Below are 19,369 nucleotides of genomic sequence, written 5' to 3'. Positions count from 1 at the left end.
CCTTCGAATGATCTTGGGAGGCCTGGAAGTCAAATCCTGTTTACAGACAATAAACTATATTTAAAAAAATCCTGTTTACAGAAGAGGCACCTGAGAAAGTAAGGGGCCTAAGCCTCAAGGAATTGTTAGACGTTAACTTAGTGCTATGACCTCAAGACCCTGGTTGGCCATAGAGAAGCAGCCTTCATAAGGGCAAGTCGACTGCTCTGGTACTATCTGTGTCATGAAAATCATCTTTGAAGAGTAATTAGAGCCAATGCTTACTGAGGGCTATGTACCACCACGCTAAGCCCTTTACTAAAATAGGCGGTCTTCTCAGTCATCACAAAAATTATGTGAAGGTACTATTATTACCAACCCCACTTTACCATGAAGGAGAATGAGGCACAGAGAATTGACCAGCACACAGTTCCCCGAGCTAAAAGGTGGAAGAGTCCAAATATGAAGTCATCCAGGCCACAGTTCCCCCAGCTAAAAGGTAGAACAGTCCAAATATGAATCCCTAGCCTGGGCTCTCAAGTCTCAATAATAAAAAGATATCTGGGGCATGCTAAAACAATACCAAAACCAGCACATTTGAAAAATATATATCCTATTGTTTTAAAAATACATCTTGTCCCTCCCCAAAGACTTCCCAATAAGAAATGAAAATGTTGTGTCCATGCTACTTTATTTTTTACACCAGTGAATATTCTGGCAAATATAGAGCAAGAGAATTATCTTTAAGTATTGTTCACAGAAATTTGACATTCGTTCAAAATAATTGCTTGATTTCCTTATCTGATCCAGTTTCTCTTTGCCACTGAATTCTGCAAAAGAAGAGAAAAATGTGTACCGCTTGCAACAAATTATTATCAGAATAGGGATGAGAACTGTGGGTATGTTATTATATAACATATTTAAAAATTATGCCTCAATTGGACAAGTTGTAAATGCCCCAAATTGGTACTTATTTATCTTTGCTGTATCTAATTAGGCCATTCAGTCTGTGTGAGGGCTATGGCCTCTGGGAACATCTTCCCCTGCCTTCGCCTGGGGAGCTCTGTGTCCCAGCATCTGGACAGCTTTCTTAGGCACCGAGGCCTGACCAGGTCCTGGCTGCGGTCAGCAGGTCAGGGTCAGGCTCCAGGAGAGAGGCTGTGACACCTCCAAAGGACTGCCACCTGATGTCCCTGGAACCATACCATCACGAGAGACAGAGGAGGCCCTCATACATGGACTTCACTTCACAGGTCTGGAGGCCAAGGAAACTCCCCAGATTTAAACTCTGGGTCTCAGAACACTTCTGAATGGATGGAGTAGCTTTGCCTGGCTGTACTCAGAGATGTTCCCACTATAAGTACTCGCCCTCCCCTGCCAAGCCTGCTAGGGTGGTGTTTCCCTCATCAGAAGGGCCAGGTGAGAAGTCCAGGGGGTCAGCAGGGCCGTGTGGGGTTCTCGTTCCCTCACAGCTACTGCTGGAGCCAATAGACCTGCAAAGAGCTGGCAGGCAGCAAAGGCTGCACTGGGTGCTTGGGACAGTCTGTTCATACCAGGTGGCGGTGGGGGTCTCTGCAGTGTGGAGAGCAGGGAAGGGAGGGGTAGAGGGGCCCTCAGAGCTTCCATGTGGCCCGCCTCTTTTTGAACTACTACCGTTCTGGCTGCCTCTCACTCCCCCCTCAGTCAGACACAATATTTGCTTAGAGAAGACTGCAGTGGGGCTGACCTTGGACTATCCTACCGAGTGTTAGCTTCAGTGTTTCTTCCATTCCTTGGCTGGAAAAAAAAGATGGAGCAGCTTACAGATACTGAGACAAAACTGCCTAGAACCTGTGTCTGGGCTTCAGATCCTTCCTCATCTCATCTCCTAACTGGGATGTCAGCAGCCCCGTTGGGAGTTCCCCTGGGAAGCCCTAGCCCAGGGCTGGTACATAGGTCACCTGTGGCAGTGCTCCAGGACCCTTGCTGATCCTACAGCCCTGACACTGTCCCTACCCTACCCCTCCACCATCCCCCAGCCTCTATGTGGTGGGATGGTCTCCAAACCATTTATCACAAGACTTCTCACCCTAAAGACATCATGGAGACCCACTGTTTCTCAAAGCACTTTCTTGAGAATAACCACTCATAGGTCATGCAGGCAGCATGGAGGTGGAAGAACTTCCTTGATCACACCAGTTGGGAACTACAGGTTGTTTCCTGCAGGCCATGCCCACGTGCACTGTAAATCTTTGAGAGTGCTGGGTGCAGTGTTTTCCAATCTTGTCTGATCTTTGCAGAGTAACCTCTTAGCACCAGTGACCCACTACAGAATGCAGTTTGAGGGCCATGGGTCTAGACTGATTTGTAGTTTGATTTTTTTGATGCAAACACTTGAGGATCTAGGGAATGAAGCATAGCTGGCCAGTGGCAGATTACAGAGACAGTTTCTGACTCTGTGGCCTTTGCAAGAGGCTTGGAGATCCCAGGGCAGGAGGAAACGATGGCACTTATACTACTTCCAGTGTATTGGGGGGCCACGTATCCTGACCTTTGTGTTCAGAGTCACAGACTCTAATTCCGTTGGCACCCATGTCTGTCCATCAGTAGCACTCTCGCCTCCCACCCATGCTCTCAGAGCCCTGGTGTTCTCAGCCTGGGTCCTCTGGACCCTTTTCTTTACAAATATCACGTATCTAGGAGGAGTCTTTGAGAGTTACCCCTAAGTAAAGGGTGAGAGAGTCCCCATAATTGTTCACCTGCTTGCCATGGGGTGCTGGGCTGTGCTTATTCAGCAGGAACTCATAACTGGTTGGCGGGAGGAGGGGAGGATTGGGGTCAAAAACAGAGAAAAAGAAATGTGTTTTACCCTGAAAAGAAAAAATGGTCGTCCCAAGGTGGCAGTGTGATCCTGCAACATAAAAACACAAACCATTATGGAACCACTTTGTGCCGAAGGTCTTCTGAAGACGTCTATGACAGCAGTTTTCAAAGTGTGGTCCCAGACCAAAAGCATCAACAACACCTGAGAATTTGTTAGAAATGCACATTCTCAGGTCCCTACTGAATTTTAACAAAGTCCCAAGGTGTCTATGATTCAAGGTCAACCTCGAGAAGCACTGGTTTGTACCGCTTGCAATACCCCTCCCCCAGTTTGTACAACTGGCGTGTGAGCCCCTGAGCCACATACAGCAAATCCTCAGGAACAGATGGCTCCAGGTGACTCATCTGCAAGAGTGGAGATGAAATATAAACAACCGGAAGCACTGCCCCATGGCTCCTATCTGCCTCAGGACAAGCTTGGGAAAACCTGAAATTAAATGCTCAGCCACAGAGATGATTATCAGGGGCATATAGTGAGACCAGATCTTTCCAGAAGTGATCTGAAGGGGCTACAAGGTTGCCCAGCTCCAAGCACTTCCCTGTCCTTCTCTCTAGGTCTTTGGGAGTTTTGTTCTCCATGCGGGGCTCACCTACCTTCTTGGCGAAATCTACTGCATCAGTCCCCGAATCCTGTGAGGGAGGGAGGCACAGGTTACTTTAACAGGAACCACATTTCCCAGGCTTGCCGTTGTTCTGCTGGGAACCAGCGCCTCCCTGGCTCCATCCTCACTAATCTTTAGGTAGCCAGGAATCAGGTACAAAAAAGCAGGGGAAGGGCTAACCATGCATAGCCAATAATTTCCTGTTCAGGAAGGCAAGCATGTTTTCTTTTCTTTTTATTTATTTATTTTATTTTATTTTTTTTTTTTTGAGAGAGAGAGATAGTGTGAGCAGGGGAGGGTCAGAGAGAGAGGGAGATACAGAATCTGAAGCAGTCTCCAGGCTCTGAGCTGGCTGTCAGCACAGAGCCCGATGTGGGGCTCGAACCCACGAACTGCGAGATCATGACCTGAACGAAGTTGGACGCTTAACCGACTGAGCCACCCAGGCGCCCCAAGCATGTTTTCTTGATTGAGGTGTCCTTTGTGCCCAGGACACGAGGTTAAGCTGGCTTGTTCTTTCCAATAGCCTCAACTTGAAACTGACCCCTGGCTTACGCAAATTGTCAAGGGTAAGCCTGTGGCAGCTTCTTTAGCTGTCTTCGCTTGTGGGTCTGGCGTAACAAGGATCAGGCTCAGTCTGGAAGGTTGCAATCAGCAGTGGATCAGACAAGACAGACTGCTGCCTGTGCATAAGATGACCAGCTAATTTTCCAGGATCTGAGCAGCTTCCTGGGGATCTTGGGAGTTTCAAAGCTAACAGCAGGAAAGTCCTGGGCAAACTGGGATGAGTGTCAGCATTCAAAAGAAATGTTCTTGGGGCGCCTGACTGGCTCAATCTGGCGAGTATGCGACTCCTGATGTCTGGTCTGAGTTCGAGCCCCACCTTGGGTGTAGAGATTGCTTAAACAAATACATTTTTATAAAAGAAATTTTCTTTTTCTTGCTTTTTTTTTTTTTTTTTGCTTGGGGGTGGACTCCCATGCAACAAAATCTCAATTAGCATTTTAAACAATTATAGCTATTACTGAAACTGGTAATTTCTAAACTTAAAAAACCCCCACAATTTTTAAAGAAACAAAGTTCTGAGAGTTGGGCAAAAGGGCAGGTGGGGCAACAACGGGAAGCAAGGGAATGACCAAGGCAACTGTTCGCGTCAAGAGGAAGAGGAAGGGTCAGGGAAAGCGAAGAAACAACACGAAAACTACAAGGAAACAGGGATGGCAAGAGCCAAAGAGAACTTCTTTGTCCCAGCCCCGCCCCGCGGGGGCCCTGCAGCCACTGGGTAGGTTGCCAGCGTAGGGGGCTGAGACACCAGGTGAGCCAGCTCTCCTTCCCAGGTGGAGGCTTGGAGTCCAAGACAGCATGCAAGTGCGTGCCTCCCCACCCCCACTCCCCGGGCGACCACGTGCATTTACCAAGGTTAAGTGAACTTCGGGTGGCATAAAAGAGAAAAACACCTACGCGCTGCTGCGGAAATCTTTTCATCCTTCGGTTGGCGAGCTGCGCGGCCAGGCGCATTAACGGGTGCACGGGGGGAAACTGCAACAGAGGGCGCAGGGAGGGTGGGACTCTGCGCGGGGACGCAGCCCTCTCCACGGCCCGCCTTATAGATGGGTTTAATTTCCAGAGGAAAGTCCATGTCAGAGCCTAAGCTTGCAATTTAATGTTTTCAATAAAGAGCTGCTTGCCTTTATAGCAGGCTACAATTTCAACACATCACTTACAAATATTCTCTGAGGGTAAATCAGACTTTTATCTGCCTTAACGCCAAGCGTTCTTTCTAGTGTGGAGTGCATGGTCCCAAAGAAGCGACCCCACGTAGATCCTTTTTCGCTCCAGGTGTGCGCTCCCAGTCTAGGGAAGGAGGTGAAAGGACAGCATCCATAACCCTCTCCCTAATGCATTTGACTTTCCTGCACTTTTTGTCTGTGACCTCCTGCACACACTCAGACATACATACCGGTCGGTGTCTTATATCTAGTTTTTGTGAATCCTCCCTGAGTATTTTGGCTCAGAGTCAAGGTTCATTTATCTCACAGAGCTCATCTTTCTCCTTCCATTGTCTTTTCTCCTTTTGCAGTGCTCATGGCCCTTCCTGAGAACATCCTCATCCTTACCTCAGCCTCATTTCCTAAACCTATACTGTAGATGAATCTTTGCCTCTTCAGGAAACCACGCCTTGCTGAATTTTTTGTTTGTTTGTTTGTTTGTTTTTAATTTTTTTAATGTTTTATTTTTTTCTAGGAGAGAGAGAGAGAGAGACAGCGTGAGCAGGGGAGGGTCAGAGAGAGAGGGAGTCACAGACTGAAACAGGCTCCAGGCTCTGAGCTGGCAGTCAGCACAGAGCCCGACGCGGGGCTCGAACCCACGAACCGCGAGATCATGACCTAAGCGAAAGTCGGACGCTCAACCGACTAAGCCACCCAGGCGCCCCTGTTTGTTTGTTTGTTTGTTTGTTTGTTTTTACAAATAGTTTATTGTCAAATTAGTTTCTACATAACACTCAGTGCTCATCCCCAAAGTGCCCTCCTCCATGCCCATCCCCCCCTCCCCCCCCCATCCATCAGTCCTCAGTTTTTGTCAGCATTCAAGAGTCTCTCATGGTTTGCCTCTCTCCCTTTCCCCCACCATTTCCGCCCTTCTTCTCCCCCTTGTTCCTCTGTCAAGTTCCTCCTAATCCTCCTCCCCTGTTTGTTTTTTTAAGAGTGTTCTTGAAGACCTGGAAAGCCTTGATTATATAAATAACTGAGTTTCTAATGGTAAATTTCAGATACTATGACAGAGCACCTGAATTAAGAATTTTATTCTATGACTTTTCCAATATTCCTCAAATCATACCCTGCAGAAATTCACTTACACCGCCTGCTTTTCAGGGTAACTCAAGCTCGTAATAACAAAGTTAGAGGTGGTGCATGTTATTCCCATAGCACATACACACGGTGATGGTTATAGAAAGTGCAACTCCATGGATCACTACTGTGGATATGGCACACTTCGCAAAACAGATTTTTATTAGAAAAATAAGGTTGTATGATAAATGTAAATAAAGCTGAGTATTTATCAGGCCCTTTAAAATCATTTGTTCTAAGTTCATAATAAAAAGTTATTCCTCAGGTATTTTTCCTTTTCTACGATACAGTCTCTAACTTTTCTGATCTGTCAGCCTCCTACCACCCCCAGCCCAGACAGGGAGAGAGATAATATACCTGAAGCCCCAGGAAAAAAATCTTTGAAAGCTATTACACAGACTGTCTGCAAGCCCCCTGCTTTTCTACTTATCTGCACATATTAGGTGGGGATAAAAGGCAAGCAGAGGAGAGTGACTTTTACAGAAACAGGAATATGGTAAAATACTGACCCCGCTTTTAACTGGATGTGTTGGCTCCTGAGTTCTGGAGTAGTGAAATAAAAACTGAATAAGACAAAAAGCTGATTTTAGTACAAGTGTCACTTGCTGTAAATGTGAAAGTTACATGCCCGTGTTGCCAGGCTGGGCAGTACTCACCCTTTTGCATATGTCTTGATTATCCTAGAAAGAGAATTGTGAGGGTAAGTTACATGGAATTTTACTGGGGCAGGCAATTAACAAGGTTTTCAGTATAAGTTACACCATGGACCTTATTGAATTTATCTGAATATTATAAAATAAGTTGGCAATCTAAAATCAATTAGACAAACTCAAGACTATAGTTGATGCAGGGCATACAAAAAAGTAACTTGCCAGCAATGCATCATTATTTTAAAACGAAATCTTATTTTACCTTCCAATCTTTGGGAGAAAAACATTCACACAGAGGAAATCCCCTAATCAGTTCCCAGATAACCATTTAAGAGTTGAAATAAAATTAATGATTTTAATTTTTAATTTGTTGCTGGGTGTACCCTAGAATTCAGGGGTTTTTTAGGGTTGGTTCAAATCAACCATACTATCCCCCATCCCCACCCCCAAAGCTTTCTATATGAACTCCCAGTCTCTTTGCAGAAAGCCCAACCTCCATTTCTAAATCCCCAGTAGCGCAGCATCTTGCCCGTGTTGGCATGGATGGCAGACAGGGATGGTTGTATAGGCAGCATACGCTACTCCAGGATATTGCTGTGAAGAAGACATCTTATGAAACAATAAATCAGGTTTCCATGCCCACATTTTGTAAAATTGATTGAGAGGATTACTGAGAATGATACTGCAAATACGCTGATCTGGCTAATATTGATCACTCACAAGTCAATCCCATTGAAATCTTCTTGAATCAACTCAAACTTCAATCAGGACAGAAATGAAAGTTGTTAATAAGACTTCTAATTTGCTGCTGTCGATACTATTACATCTTTCTGCAAACTGTGGAGAGTTTCTGCGTGGGAAGCAGCTGATACTTAGGCATTTCACACACATGCATGCATGCACACACACACCTGTCATGTATGTGTGAGAGGATGTGTGTTTTCTGGACACTTATTGGGCAAACAATTGTTTTTTTGTACCATATTCATCAGCTTTAAACTGTTATGTATCAGGTAAAAAAATAACAAGGAATAGGAAGGTGCTTTTCCAGGTGCTAAAATACCACTCTCAACATATCATATGCACCTTCCTTGCTTTAATTTTTACTTTTTACAGAAACAAATCTCAAAATGTACTTACCTATCTAATTTATGATTTATTTCCCTAACTAGAACTTAAATTTCATGAGAGCAGGTAGTTTTGTCTGTTTTGGCCATTACTGCACCTTTAGCACCTAACACATGTGATGCTTTCAATGAATATATTTTTTTGAATAGATGAACAGTAGAGCTGTGTTCACAAGAATCTGTTGCCACCTTCCCATCTAAACTTCTGATCCCATAGAAACAGAAAGCAGGGAGACGTTCCGCAAGGGTCATTATTTGTAGAATGTAACTCTGCTTTCTGAGTTGCTTGGATAGAACCCTAGAGACACAGACCTGGCTTTTCTGGAGACTAGGACTGGAAGTGGACTTACAGCCCAGTAGCTCATCCAGACATGGGATAGTTGAGGGAACCAGAGCCCCCGGAGAGGAAATGGCATGCCAGAAGTCATATTTTAATGCAGCAGCAAGACCAGGAAGAGCCACAATCTTTCTGTCCACAGATTTAAAATATTGATAGTTTTGTTCACTGAATAAGCCCTTGCTCTTCTACAACTGGAGATGATGAACGGGATCAGCTTTGGAAAGATGGAGAAAGTGGAAGGAAATTCATTCCAGGTGGGCCCTTGCACTTGGGGAAACCCATAGCCCAATTTAATACTGTAAGTAGCACATGTGACAGCCACACTCCCACTTTCTCTGTTTATGTAGGGGACATCCTCGCAGCCTTCATTTGAGGGGTAGGGAAGCCCAATCAGTGTGAAATGAACAGGCAGTGGCAAGGATATAAAACTGATTTTTCACCCTAAATTTTTATTCTGGATAGCAAGGCTGTAAGATTAGTTTTAAAGATAAGAGATAACACTTGTCTTCAAACATATTCATAAAGATAAACTGAAAATAAGAAGAAATAGGTACGATATATTTATGAAGTGTAAAAGAGAAAGTGATACTTGAGTCTTGAAGAATGGCCATGAGTAGCATCAGAGACAATAGTAACAGCTGGCACTTAAGTGCTATCATTTACTGTGTTACTGTTGAAAACACTTCACAAATATTAAAGCACTCAATCTTCACAACATGAGGCTACTATTATTCCCACATTACAGATGGGGAAACTGACACACAGAGAGATTAAGAAACTTGCTTGGGCGCCTGGGTGGCTTAGTTGGTAAAGCGTCTGACTTTCACTTAGGTCATGATCTCGCGGTTCGTGGGTTCGAGCCCCGCGTTGAGCTCTGTGCTTACTGCCAGCTCAGAGCATGGAGCCTATTTCAGAGTCTGTATCTCCCTCTCTCTCTGACCCTCCCCTGCTAACGCTGTCTCTCTCTCTCTCTCTCTGTCCTAGAAATAAATTAAAAAAGAAAGAAAGAAAGAAAGAAGGAAAGAAAGAAAGAAAGAAAGAAAGAAAGAAAGAAAGAAAGAAAGAAAGAAAGAAAGAAACTTGCCAAAGTTAAGTAGATCTGGGTTTTAAACCCAGGTTCTTTGGTTTTAGAGTCTGAGTGTGAACACAGCCTGCAAAGACATTTGGCTAGGAAAAAGTCTGTGCAAATATATAAGGGCCTGGTGCATTTGAGGAATAGTGAGAAGTTCAATGTGGCCAGGATGTGGTATGCTGTAGCTTGGGGGAGGCAAGGAAGAAAAGATGTGGCTCAAGGTGAAACTATTCAGCTTATGCTAAGAATCATGGACTCCACCCGAACACCACCCTCTTGTACTTTTGATTGAATCAAAAATGGTTCTGTTGTGGTTCCTATCACTGTTAGGTTCTATATGTGAGATCTATTTACTTTGTATGCACTGAAAATTTCTGTTGCGATTTCTATCACTGTTAGGTCCTTTACATGACATCTATTGTTTAGAAGAACTATTACATCAGAGTATATCAATTTGTAACATATTGCATGATATGTTATAACATACATAATTAATATAATTTTACATGTATGTATTCTTATAATAATTATAAGAATATACATGAACTCCAATATTTTATGGTATTTTATATATGATGGATTCACTTGTCATTTCCTAAAACTACATTCTTACACGTGTGTTTACACTTGCACACAGATCTCTCCTGTAGGTACCAAAAAGGCATGCTTCTTACATATATCAATTATGATATAAACACGTGCATTTTTATAACTAACAGAAGAATTATATGTATATATATTTTTTACCTTAGGTTGCCTAGAAAGAGTTGCCCAATATGCCAGCCGCTAAATAAAAATATGAAAAATGAGTCAAAGATAAGTATAAATTCCTTAGTCAATAGAAATCTATTAAAACACATACAAAATTATAAAATTGTCCCAAGTATGAACTTTCTGTTATCTTCTCACACAGTGGCAGTGAATTTCAACACAACTCTCAGGATGCCTTAAATGAGGCCATGAAAATGGCAATATGAATTCCTGCTGCAGCCAAGAATCTGATCTTAAAATAGTTTTAAGTGAACATTATCCACATATTTTCAAGGCCAAGATGAAATAAAAATCTCACATTACTCAATAGCAGCATACCTCAAGCTGCATGATATCCAAGCCATCTGGGGGATCAGCTAGCAGTTGAGGAAATCCTATTATGAGCAATCATAAAAATATTAATTAGAGAAAAAAGGCCATAGCATTAATTTTTCAGTCTTTATCATGAAAAACATACAGAGATTCTAGAAATAAATATTTTTATAAGGACTTACAAAGAAAACACACTTCTACCTACCAACAGTAAATGTGAGATTTGTACTAAAATTAATTAAAATGATTTTTTTAATTTATTAGAAGTTAGCAATATAAGAGTATCTCAAGAGGGAAAAGATACCTAGGTAACAACTTAATTTGTATATTTATGGAATTTATGAAGATAGTATATTAGGAAATGGTGTCAAGAAAGTGTGTGCATCAGAATCACTCTTGGAATTTTTAAGAAATACAGATAACTTGTCTTTCTGCTTCATCAGACTTTTCAGGGGTAGGTTCTGGGCAAGGTTGCTACCAGCACACAGCTGCACCCTATTCAAGTCAGCCTTTACCTGGCCTAAATGAAGACTTCATCTTATTTGTACATGATGCAATACTTGGGGGAATAGCTAATACAGCAATTGAAGGAATCAATTGGAGAGATGAAATTAAATGGGATAAATGTAAAACCCTGAACTTAGATTTTTAAAATGTGGGACAGGGAATATCTAGCTCGAGAGTGTATATACATATATATACACACGTATATATACATATGTATATATATACATATATACACACACATATATACATATATACACACACTTATATATACATATGTATGTACATATGTATATGTACATATGTATGTGTGTATATATATGTATATATATAACTAAGACTAATGATTGCAAGTTACATGTGATCAGATTTCAGTTTAGTGTAAAGAGATTTTTAATGATTGGAACCATTCAAAAATGCAAAGTAATTTGAACCAATACTATAAGGATTTCTTAAGAGGTTCTGTGTTAACAGTACAAATGATAAAGACCATAGGGACCTTACCATTAGGAAACAAAAAAAATTAAACAGGAAAAAAGGAGAGATATATATAAATATATAGACTGATAAATAAAAGGTAATAACAAAGTGTAATATAAACAAGATTCTATTGGATCCCAGAAGAGGCAGTTAGTTACTGGCTCTCTTAGGCTGGTAGTGAGTTGGGTGTCACTGAAAATAATCAAATAGGGAAATCATAGATCCTTGCTTGCCACGAAAGGTTAAATTAGATGACTTCCAAGGTTCCTTGCAATACCTAGCTTTTGAGATTACACCATAAGACATAGCAAAACATACTGTTTGAAACATATTTTGTTTGAATATATTTTCAAAAATTGTCTACACCCCTAAATCAAAATTCTAATGGAAAAATCTGAAATCTTGAAATAGTCCGTGTTTCCAGTTGGAGCTGCCATGACATGCCTCCTTGCATCATTTGGCGAATTACCTTGAAATGGGTAACGCATTCGAACTACTGATCCCATATCTCATCCTTGGTTCCCTGCAAAGGTACTAGTCCTCAGAAGTTGGCGTTCCGTCAGCACCTCGGACAGCGCCCCAAGCCCACTAAGACCCGGAGCCTCCGCAGCTCTGTCTGGGATCCTGCCTATAGGGAGTCCACCGAAAAGCCACGAAAATATTCCTTTTTCCTGTGTGCGTTCCTTTCCCGCTCCTCTCCAACTGTCCCTCAATCCTCAGTCCTAGAGTCTGTAAACTCAACTTTACCTCCTCTGTTCTCTCTTCAGAATTCTAGGAACACAGATGGCTAAGATGTTGGGGTCTCCAACTCATATCCCTCACGGTTTTAGCAGCGCCTCTTTGGGACAGCCCTGAGTCAGGAACAGTTTAACAAGAGTTTCACAAGGGAAAGTCACGTCCTTCGGTAAAAGGCTGCAGCATCTAGTTCTGTCCATCCTCTCTTAAAGGTTAGGGATGAATGGGAAGCCATTTCAAAAGGGTGGAAATGGAGGTGGGGGGATTAAATTTGACTCCTTCCAGAACCCAGAATCACCCTGATAGATCAAGATCTGTCTCAGTCTTCCTTAGAACTCAGGCCAGCTGGGGTCTGATGAAGGGATCTCCTTACCTGAGGAGGGAATCTGTAGCATGCAGAAGCAATAGATGGCCAAGATGGAAGGGAATTGAGAAAGAAGGTGTTTCATTTTCAAAGCCTGATTTCTCTTTGTTGGCCACAGATGTGTGCTGCCCAGATAGGAGTTGAGCATTTCCTGAAGTTCCAAAGGCAAAGGAAATACTCTGCTCTGCATCTGATCGGGCCCAGTGAAGAAGGTGCCTTTATTTGCAACGCCCCGGATCCCATTGGCTGAGAACCAATCAGTTTTGTGCAGGAGGACCCTGGCTTTCTCATAAATGTCACGCTGGGCCCTTATTTGTAGAATAATATCCTCCCGGTGTAGGCATTGTAAAAAGTCATCTTTTTCAATCCTGTAATAAAAATAACAAGTGGAGAGTCATAATTGTTATTCTATAGTGGTTTGAGAAACATTTCTGATTCCAGAAAGGCTTTTTCTCTTTTTTTAATCAAAGAACTGGACATAAATCTATATACTCTTGTGTGACGAAGTCTTATTTCCTAAGAAGCTGTTTATTTTTCACCATTAACAAAGGATGTTTTATACTCTTTGGTGCATCTGAGAACAAAATTTGGAGTCCTGGATATAATATTACAAGAAACTCTAAAGTTCAAGTAGCTTTTTTTTTTTTAAATCATAGTTAGAAATTAGACTCTGTAAGATTTGTCTAGACTCATTACTATGAACAAGTTAAATATTTCAAATTAAATCAGTATACAAGAAAATATGACAAGGTTTAATTACAATAATAATAACAATAATAACATGTCATCTACTGAGCTCCTACATAGGATTTCACATATGTTATTTTATGTAGTTCTCACAGAAGATCTGTAAGGCGTGTATGATTATCCTAATTTTATAAATGGGAAAATTGAGGCTGAAAGAGAATAATGAACTTGCCAGGGTTACCAAACCATAAAAGACGCAGAGCAGGGATTTGGACCCAAGGATATCTGAGCCCAGTCATGTCTGTAAAAGTGTGAGATTTTAGTCAATATGTTCATTTTTTAAAAAAAGACCCTCCTTGATAGGGAATGCATTCAATGTGTAGATTGCTTTGCATAGCACGGGCATCTTACAACAGGGCACTATGCTAAGTGACATAAGACAAAGACAAATACCATATGATCTCACTTACATGTGAAATATAAAAAAATAAAACAATCACAACAAAACCTAGAAACAGACAGACTCATAAATACAGAGAACAAACTGGTAGTTGCCAGAAAGGAAGAGAGTGAAGGAGTGGGAAAAACAGGTGAAGGGAATTAAGAGGTACAAACTTCCAGTTACAATATAAATAAGTCAGAGGCTGAAAAGTATAACATAGGAAATATAATGAATAATATTATAAAAATGTCATATGGTGACCGATGGTACCATGGTGAACACTGTGTAAGGTATAGAGTTGTCAAGCCACTATGTTGTACACCTGAAACTAATATAATATTGTGTGTCAACTATATTTCAATAATAAAAACAAATTTTTAACAGCCTTCTTGAGATTGGCTATGGAATAGAAAGAAGGAGAAAGAATGAAGTCTGCAGTCTTGCAAAAAGTATAACCTATATAAGGCATATATCAAATAAGTATTTGTTTTTCATTATGCATAACTTTAATTTTTGCTCTTTTAAGGATTAGGAGGAAACTAACAATTGTTTTTTTTTTTTTAATATTTTTATTTATTTCTAGGAGAGAGAGAGACAGCGTGAGCAGCGGAGGGTCAGAGAGAGAGGGAGTCACAGACTGAAGCAGGCTCCAGGCTCTGAGCTGGCAGTCAGCACAGAGCCCGACGCAGGGCTCGAACCCACGAACCGCGAGATCATGACCTAAGCGAAAGTCGGACCCTTAACCGACTAAGCCACCCAGGCGCCCCGAAACTAACAATTGTTGAATGTTTACAATGTGTTTAAAACATGTTAATACTTTACCTAAGTCATATCATTTTTTTTCAGTCAATGAAAGTTTAAGAATAATTTTGTGCGGAAGTCACACAGAATAAACATATAAACTGTTTAATTATGCCTTAAAATGTGGTATTTTGCCCAAAAACTTCTAATTCATAACAGAGTGGGAATTATAAACTACTGTATAGCAATATTATTTTGCCTACTTCCTTGAGCCAGCGAGAAAATAAAGATTTCTATTTATTACATATTTACCACTTTAGTTCAAGGAGAATAAACTAAAGTCTTCAAACACCAGGAAGAGATGATGTCTTTGTATTGAAATATACCCACTGCTCAACTGCAAGTCTTTACTGAATGAATGGAAAAAAAAATGAATGATTGCTTTTTGAACATCAACCACTTATCTATATGATATTAAACACAATTACTTATGGACATTTTAGACACAAAACACACGTACTAGCAAAAGTTTGTGGCAGTTCTATTGTCAATCAATAAGTATTGTTTAAATATTTGGTCTGTCTCTACCATGAACTAGGTGATCTATGCACAAACATACATTTTTCAAATAAACCTATGTGATTGTGATGACTCTGATTTATATCAAATTAATTTTGTTTCTTTTGTACATTTTTCACACATTAATTTCTCAGATATTTAGAATAAAAAATAAAAATATTTTAAAATCATTATTTTTAAAAAGATTTTAAGTAATCTTTACACCCAACATGGGGCTCGAACTCAAAACCCGGAGATCAAGAGTCACATGCTTTGCCAATTGAGCCAGCCAAGTGCCCTTAAAAGTATTATTTTTAATGTTAATACAGAAACTGGATTATGTTGATATCCCAGAAATAAAATATGTTGAAGCCCTGATCCCCAGTGTGGCTGTATTTGGAGATAGGGCTTTAAAGAAATAATTAAGGCCAAATGAAGCATAAAGATAGGGCTCTAATCAGATAAGACTGGTGTCTTTATAAGAAGAAGAGGGACACTAGAATCCTTTCTCTAGAGCACATGAAGAAAGGGGTAGGAGAAGACACAGTGAGAAGGCACTGTCTGCAACATGAAGAGTGAGGTCTCATCCGAAACAATCTTGCTGGCACTTCATCCTGAACTTCCAGACTCCTAACTGTGAGAAAGTACATTTCTGGTGTTTAAGCCACCCAGACTGTAGTCTTCAGTTATGGCAGCCTGAACAGATGAATACAAACACATGGGGGGCGGGGGTGATTAGTCAATTCAGTAGTCCCCCAAAAGTAAAATGATGAAATGAAAGGTATAATAAAAGTTAGAAACTCTCAGTTTCAAATGATATGATTATCTACCCAGAAAATCCAAAGGAATCAACTGGCAAATTATTAGAATGAATGAGTTTACCAAAATGGCCGAATTAAAAAACAAAACAAAACAAAACTATTTTCAGGAATAATTTTCTTGAACATGAGCAAAAATAAATTTTAAAATGCATTAGATGGGGTGTCAGAGTGACTCAATTGTTTAAGTGTCTGATTCATGATCTCCACTCAGGTCATGATCTCATGGTTTGTGAGTTCCAGCTCTGCATTGGGCTCCTTACTGACAGTGTGCAGCTTCCTTGAGATTGTCTCTCCCTCTCTCCCTGCCCCTCCCACGTGCACTCACACACTCTTTCTCTCTCTCAAAAGAAACTTAAAAACATAAAATAAAAATACACTTAAAAATGTATTAGAAAATGTAAATAGCCTTAAAAACTATGCAATTCTGAGGGCTAAGCCAAAGAATAAGCATGCAATATATTAAAAAAGAAAACTACAAAACTTTACTAAATGTTGTAAGGAAATATGTGAATAAAGGCATATCATGATCATTGATGACAAGAGTTAATGTTAAAAGTTAAGGGGCGCCTGGGTGGCTTAGTCGGTTAAGCGTCTGACTTTCGCTTAGGTCATGATCTCGCGGTTCGTGGGTTCGAGCCCCGCATCGGGCTCTGTGCTGACTGCCAGCTCAGAGCCTGGAGCCTGTTTCAGAGTCTGTGACTCCCTCTCTCTCTGACCCTCCCCTGCTCACGCTGTCTCTCTCTCTCTCCTAGAAATAAATAAAACATTTAAAAATAAATAAATAAAAGTTAAATTGATGGCAAATTAATCTGTAAAGTTAGTGTAATCCTTATTAAAATTCCAAAATTCCTTTTTCATAGAATTTTAAAACCAACTCTCAAATCATTTTGAGGGGGAAAGTGTTCAGAAAAAAAGAAAGATAGATTGCCAATGTCAAAATGTACCATGAAGCAGTAGTAATTGTTGTAATAGTCATTTTGTTATTGATCTGGTAACAGACGATAACAAATAGATCAATGGAATGGAATAGAGTGTTGAAGCAGATCATTTAAACACACAGTAAAAGTGGTTATTTCCAATCCGTGCAAAATGAAGAACTACTCTAAATGGTGTTTAGAACAATTGGCCATCCATGTGGCACTGGGAGCATGAGACTCTTGATCTCAGGGTTGTAAGTTTGAGCTCTACATTGTATGTAGTATGCAGAGATTACTTAAAAATAAAATCTTTAAAAAAAAAAGAACAATTGGCAATCCAGTTGGCAAAAATATTCCCTATTTCACACTATAAACTCAAATAAATTTTAGAGGATTAATGAATTAAACCTAATACACCCACAAATAAACACAGGCACTTAATTAAAATTCTTTATTAGAAAGAACTAGAGTATATATTTGCTTGGAACACTGCTCTTGAGCAAAATTTACACTAGAGAAGCCATTAAGGAAAAGATTGATAAATTTTATTATATTTTTAAAAATAACTGTATGAAAAAGATAACCAATATTATCCGAGAAAAGACAGAGTGGGATAACTGTACAACTGTACAGATATACTTATAATACAGAAAAAAGAGGGAGTAGGGAGATAAAGAAGGAGCCAGGCAGGCACAACCTAAATGTCCAGCATAGAGAAAATATTAAACTATAGAATATCTATAATATGGAAATGTATGCAACTCTTAAAAAGAATAAGATGGATCTATATGTATTGACAAGTCAAACCCCTTGTAGCATAGTGAGTAAAGAAAAGCAGTTCTAGAACTACTATAGAACTATCTAGTATCATCAGTTTGCTTCTACCAATAACAAACCAGTCAGTCCCTGAATTTAGTTGTTTAAAACAATTTTTTTAGCACAAAATTATACAGATGAGTAATTTGGGCTGCACTCAAGTGGGCAATTCTTATGGTTTGGGCTGAGTCAGCTAATCTCAGGTGGACTTACTTAGACATTTGCATTCATTTGGTAAGTAGACTGGGTGTCTGGGGCCCCTTTTCATGTGGTCTCTTGATCTCCAGATGGCTAGTCCAGGTTTGTTCCCTGCTGGTTTCAGAGTTCCAAGGCAGTGAGAGTAAAAGCTCCAGTCTTCTAGTTTGGAATTGGCACATCACTGGACTCAAGGGGTGTGAAAATAAACTCCATTTCTCAATGAAAGGAGCTGAAAAGTATACAGCCAATTTTGTAATTGACTAACCTCTACTTATGTACAAGTTTTTTCAACATGGCACATGCAATCTCATGAGTGCATATGTAGGTAATGCAGAGAAAGGGTAGGATTCTACACAAACATACAAATAGCAGTGATTCTAGACAAATGGGATTATGAGGGGGCCATAAAAACTTCTTCCATTATCTGTACTTTTGAATGATCATGTTGGCTATTTATGAATTACTTGTATAAGTAAACTGAATTTCAAAACTTTATTACACTCCAAACACTATTATGAGTATGTGGGTTCACATTTAAACATCTGAACTTACATATATGACAAAGCAGTTTCTTTTTTTTATTACATTTGTTTTTCCAAAGTGTTTCTTTTGTTAGGCATTACTGAACAGGCTGTGACCAGTGGATTTGTCAGTGTCAAGTGAATTTAATGAGATATCATTTTTTTAAATACATGAACTCACCATGTGGAGCTCCCACACCATTTGAAACAGAAGTGAATGCCAAAAATTACACTAAAAATTCATTCTTTCTACATTAAATTAGCTCCTGCTTTGTAAATGGTTATTACGAAAAAACTCAGCAGGCTTTTAAGGAACTGAACTTTAATCTGTAGGATATAAAAAATGTAATTTCAAAATTGATTATAAGTTTCTGTGTTCAAAGCATAGCTTTCTGAGATCTTTAGTGCACCTACTGCCCTTCAAGAACCTTTTGAGTCTAGAGGCGCCTGGGTCGCTTAGTCGGTTAAGCGTCCGACTTTCGCTCAGGTCATGATCTCACGGTTCGTGGGTTCGAGCCCCGCGTCGGGCTCTGTGCTGACTGTCAGCTCAGAGCCTGGAGCCTGTTTCAGTCTGTGACTCCCTCTCTCTCTGACCCTCCCCTGCTCACGCTGTCTCTCTCTCTCTCTCTCCTAGAAATAAAAAACATTAAAAAAGTAATAATAAAATAAAATACAAGCTCTGCAGACTTTGATGTATGTCCACAGTTTCATAGTTTTTCAAGTGTTTCAACTTCTGCAGAATATAATATATCTTATTCTTTTAATTGTTAATATAAAAATCTATATTTGATATATTATTAAAATTTTTAATGTATCTGCTTACATTTTTAAATATCAGAATACTTACCAATGGGAAATATCCTTGATTATGCATTTGTAGTTATAATTTTTCCATAAATGATATCAGTTGAGTCCATCTCTTCATCCTTTATCTCATAGGTGAAAATAATAATGTTATCTCCCTTTTTTCTAAGATTATATTTCAAGAAATATTTATTATGTGGAGATAAATAATAGTTGA

At 40.1% G+C, this 19,369-nt stretch overlaps 1 protein-coding gene across 4 annotated transcripts in view; it reads right to left on the bottom strand.

The window, feature by feature from the left end:
- Positions 1-653: 653 nt before the first annotated feature.
- NMS (neuromedin S) overlaps positions 654-19,369 on the bottom strand; it is a 51,554-nt gene continuing 32,838 nt past the window's right edge. The window contains exons 1-11 of one of the 4 annotated variants that reach the window (XM_039253137.1): positions 12,657-12,743; positions 10,571-10,626; positions 10,229-10,267; positions 6,949-6,972; positions 6,802-6,855; positions 5,168-5,297; positions 4,905-4,982; positions 3,436-3,471; positions 2,828-2,869; positions 1,706-1,755; positions 654-809 (exon numbers count right to left, since the gene is read on the bottom strand). In XM_039253137.1, coding sequence (XP_039109068.1) covers positions 1,717-1,755; positions 2,828-2,869; positions 3,436-3,471; positions 4,905-4,982; positions 5,168-5,297; positions 6,802-6,855; positions 6,949-6,972; positions 10,229-10,267; positions 10,571-10,596 — 468 coding nt within the window. In that variant the 5' untranslated portion in view covers positions 10,597-10,626; positions 12,657-12,743 and the 3' untranslated portion in view covers positions 654-809; positions 1,706-1,716. Of the gene's footprint in view, positions 810-1,705; positions 1,756-2,827; positions 2,870-3,435; positions 3,472-4,904; positions 4,983-5,167; positions 5,298-6,801; positions 6,856-6,948; positions 6,973-10,228; positions 10,268-10,570; positions 10,627-12,656; positions 13,016-19,369 lie in introns of those variants that run through there. The other 3 variants (XM_039253133.1, XM_039253135.1, XM_039253136.1) reach the window with 3 other exon arrangements.

Source organism: Hyaena hyaena, unplaced genomic scaffold (genome assembly GCF_003009895.1).
Source record: "Hyaena hyaena isolate Hyena2069 unplaced genomic scaffold, ASM300989v1 scaffold_438, whole genome shotgun sequence".
Taxonomy (NCBI): domain Eukaryota; kingdom Metazoa; phylum Chordata; class Mammalia; order Carnivora; family Hyaenidae; genus Hyaena; species Hyaena hyaena.
This window is presented reverse-complemented; position numbering and strand designations above follow the sequence as displayed.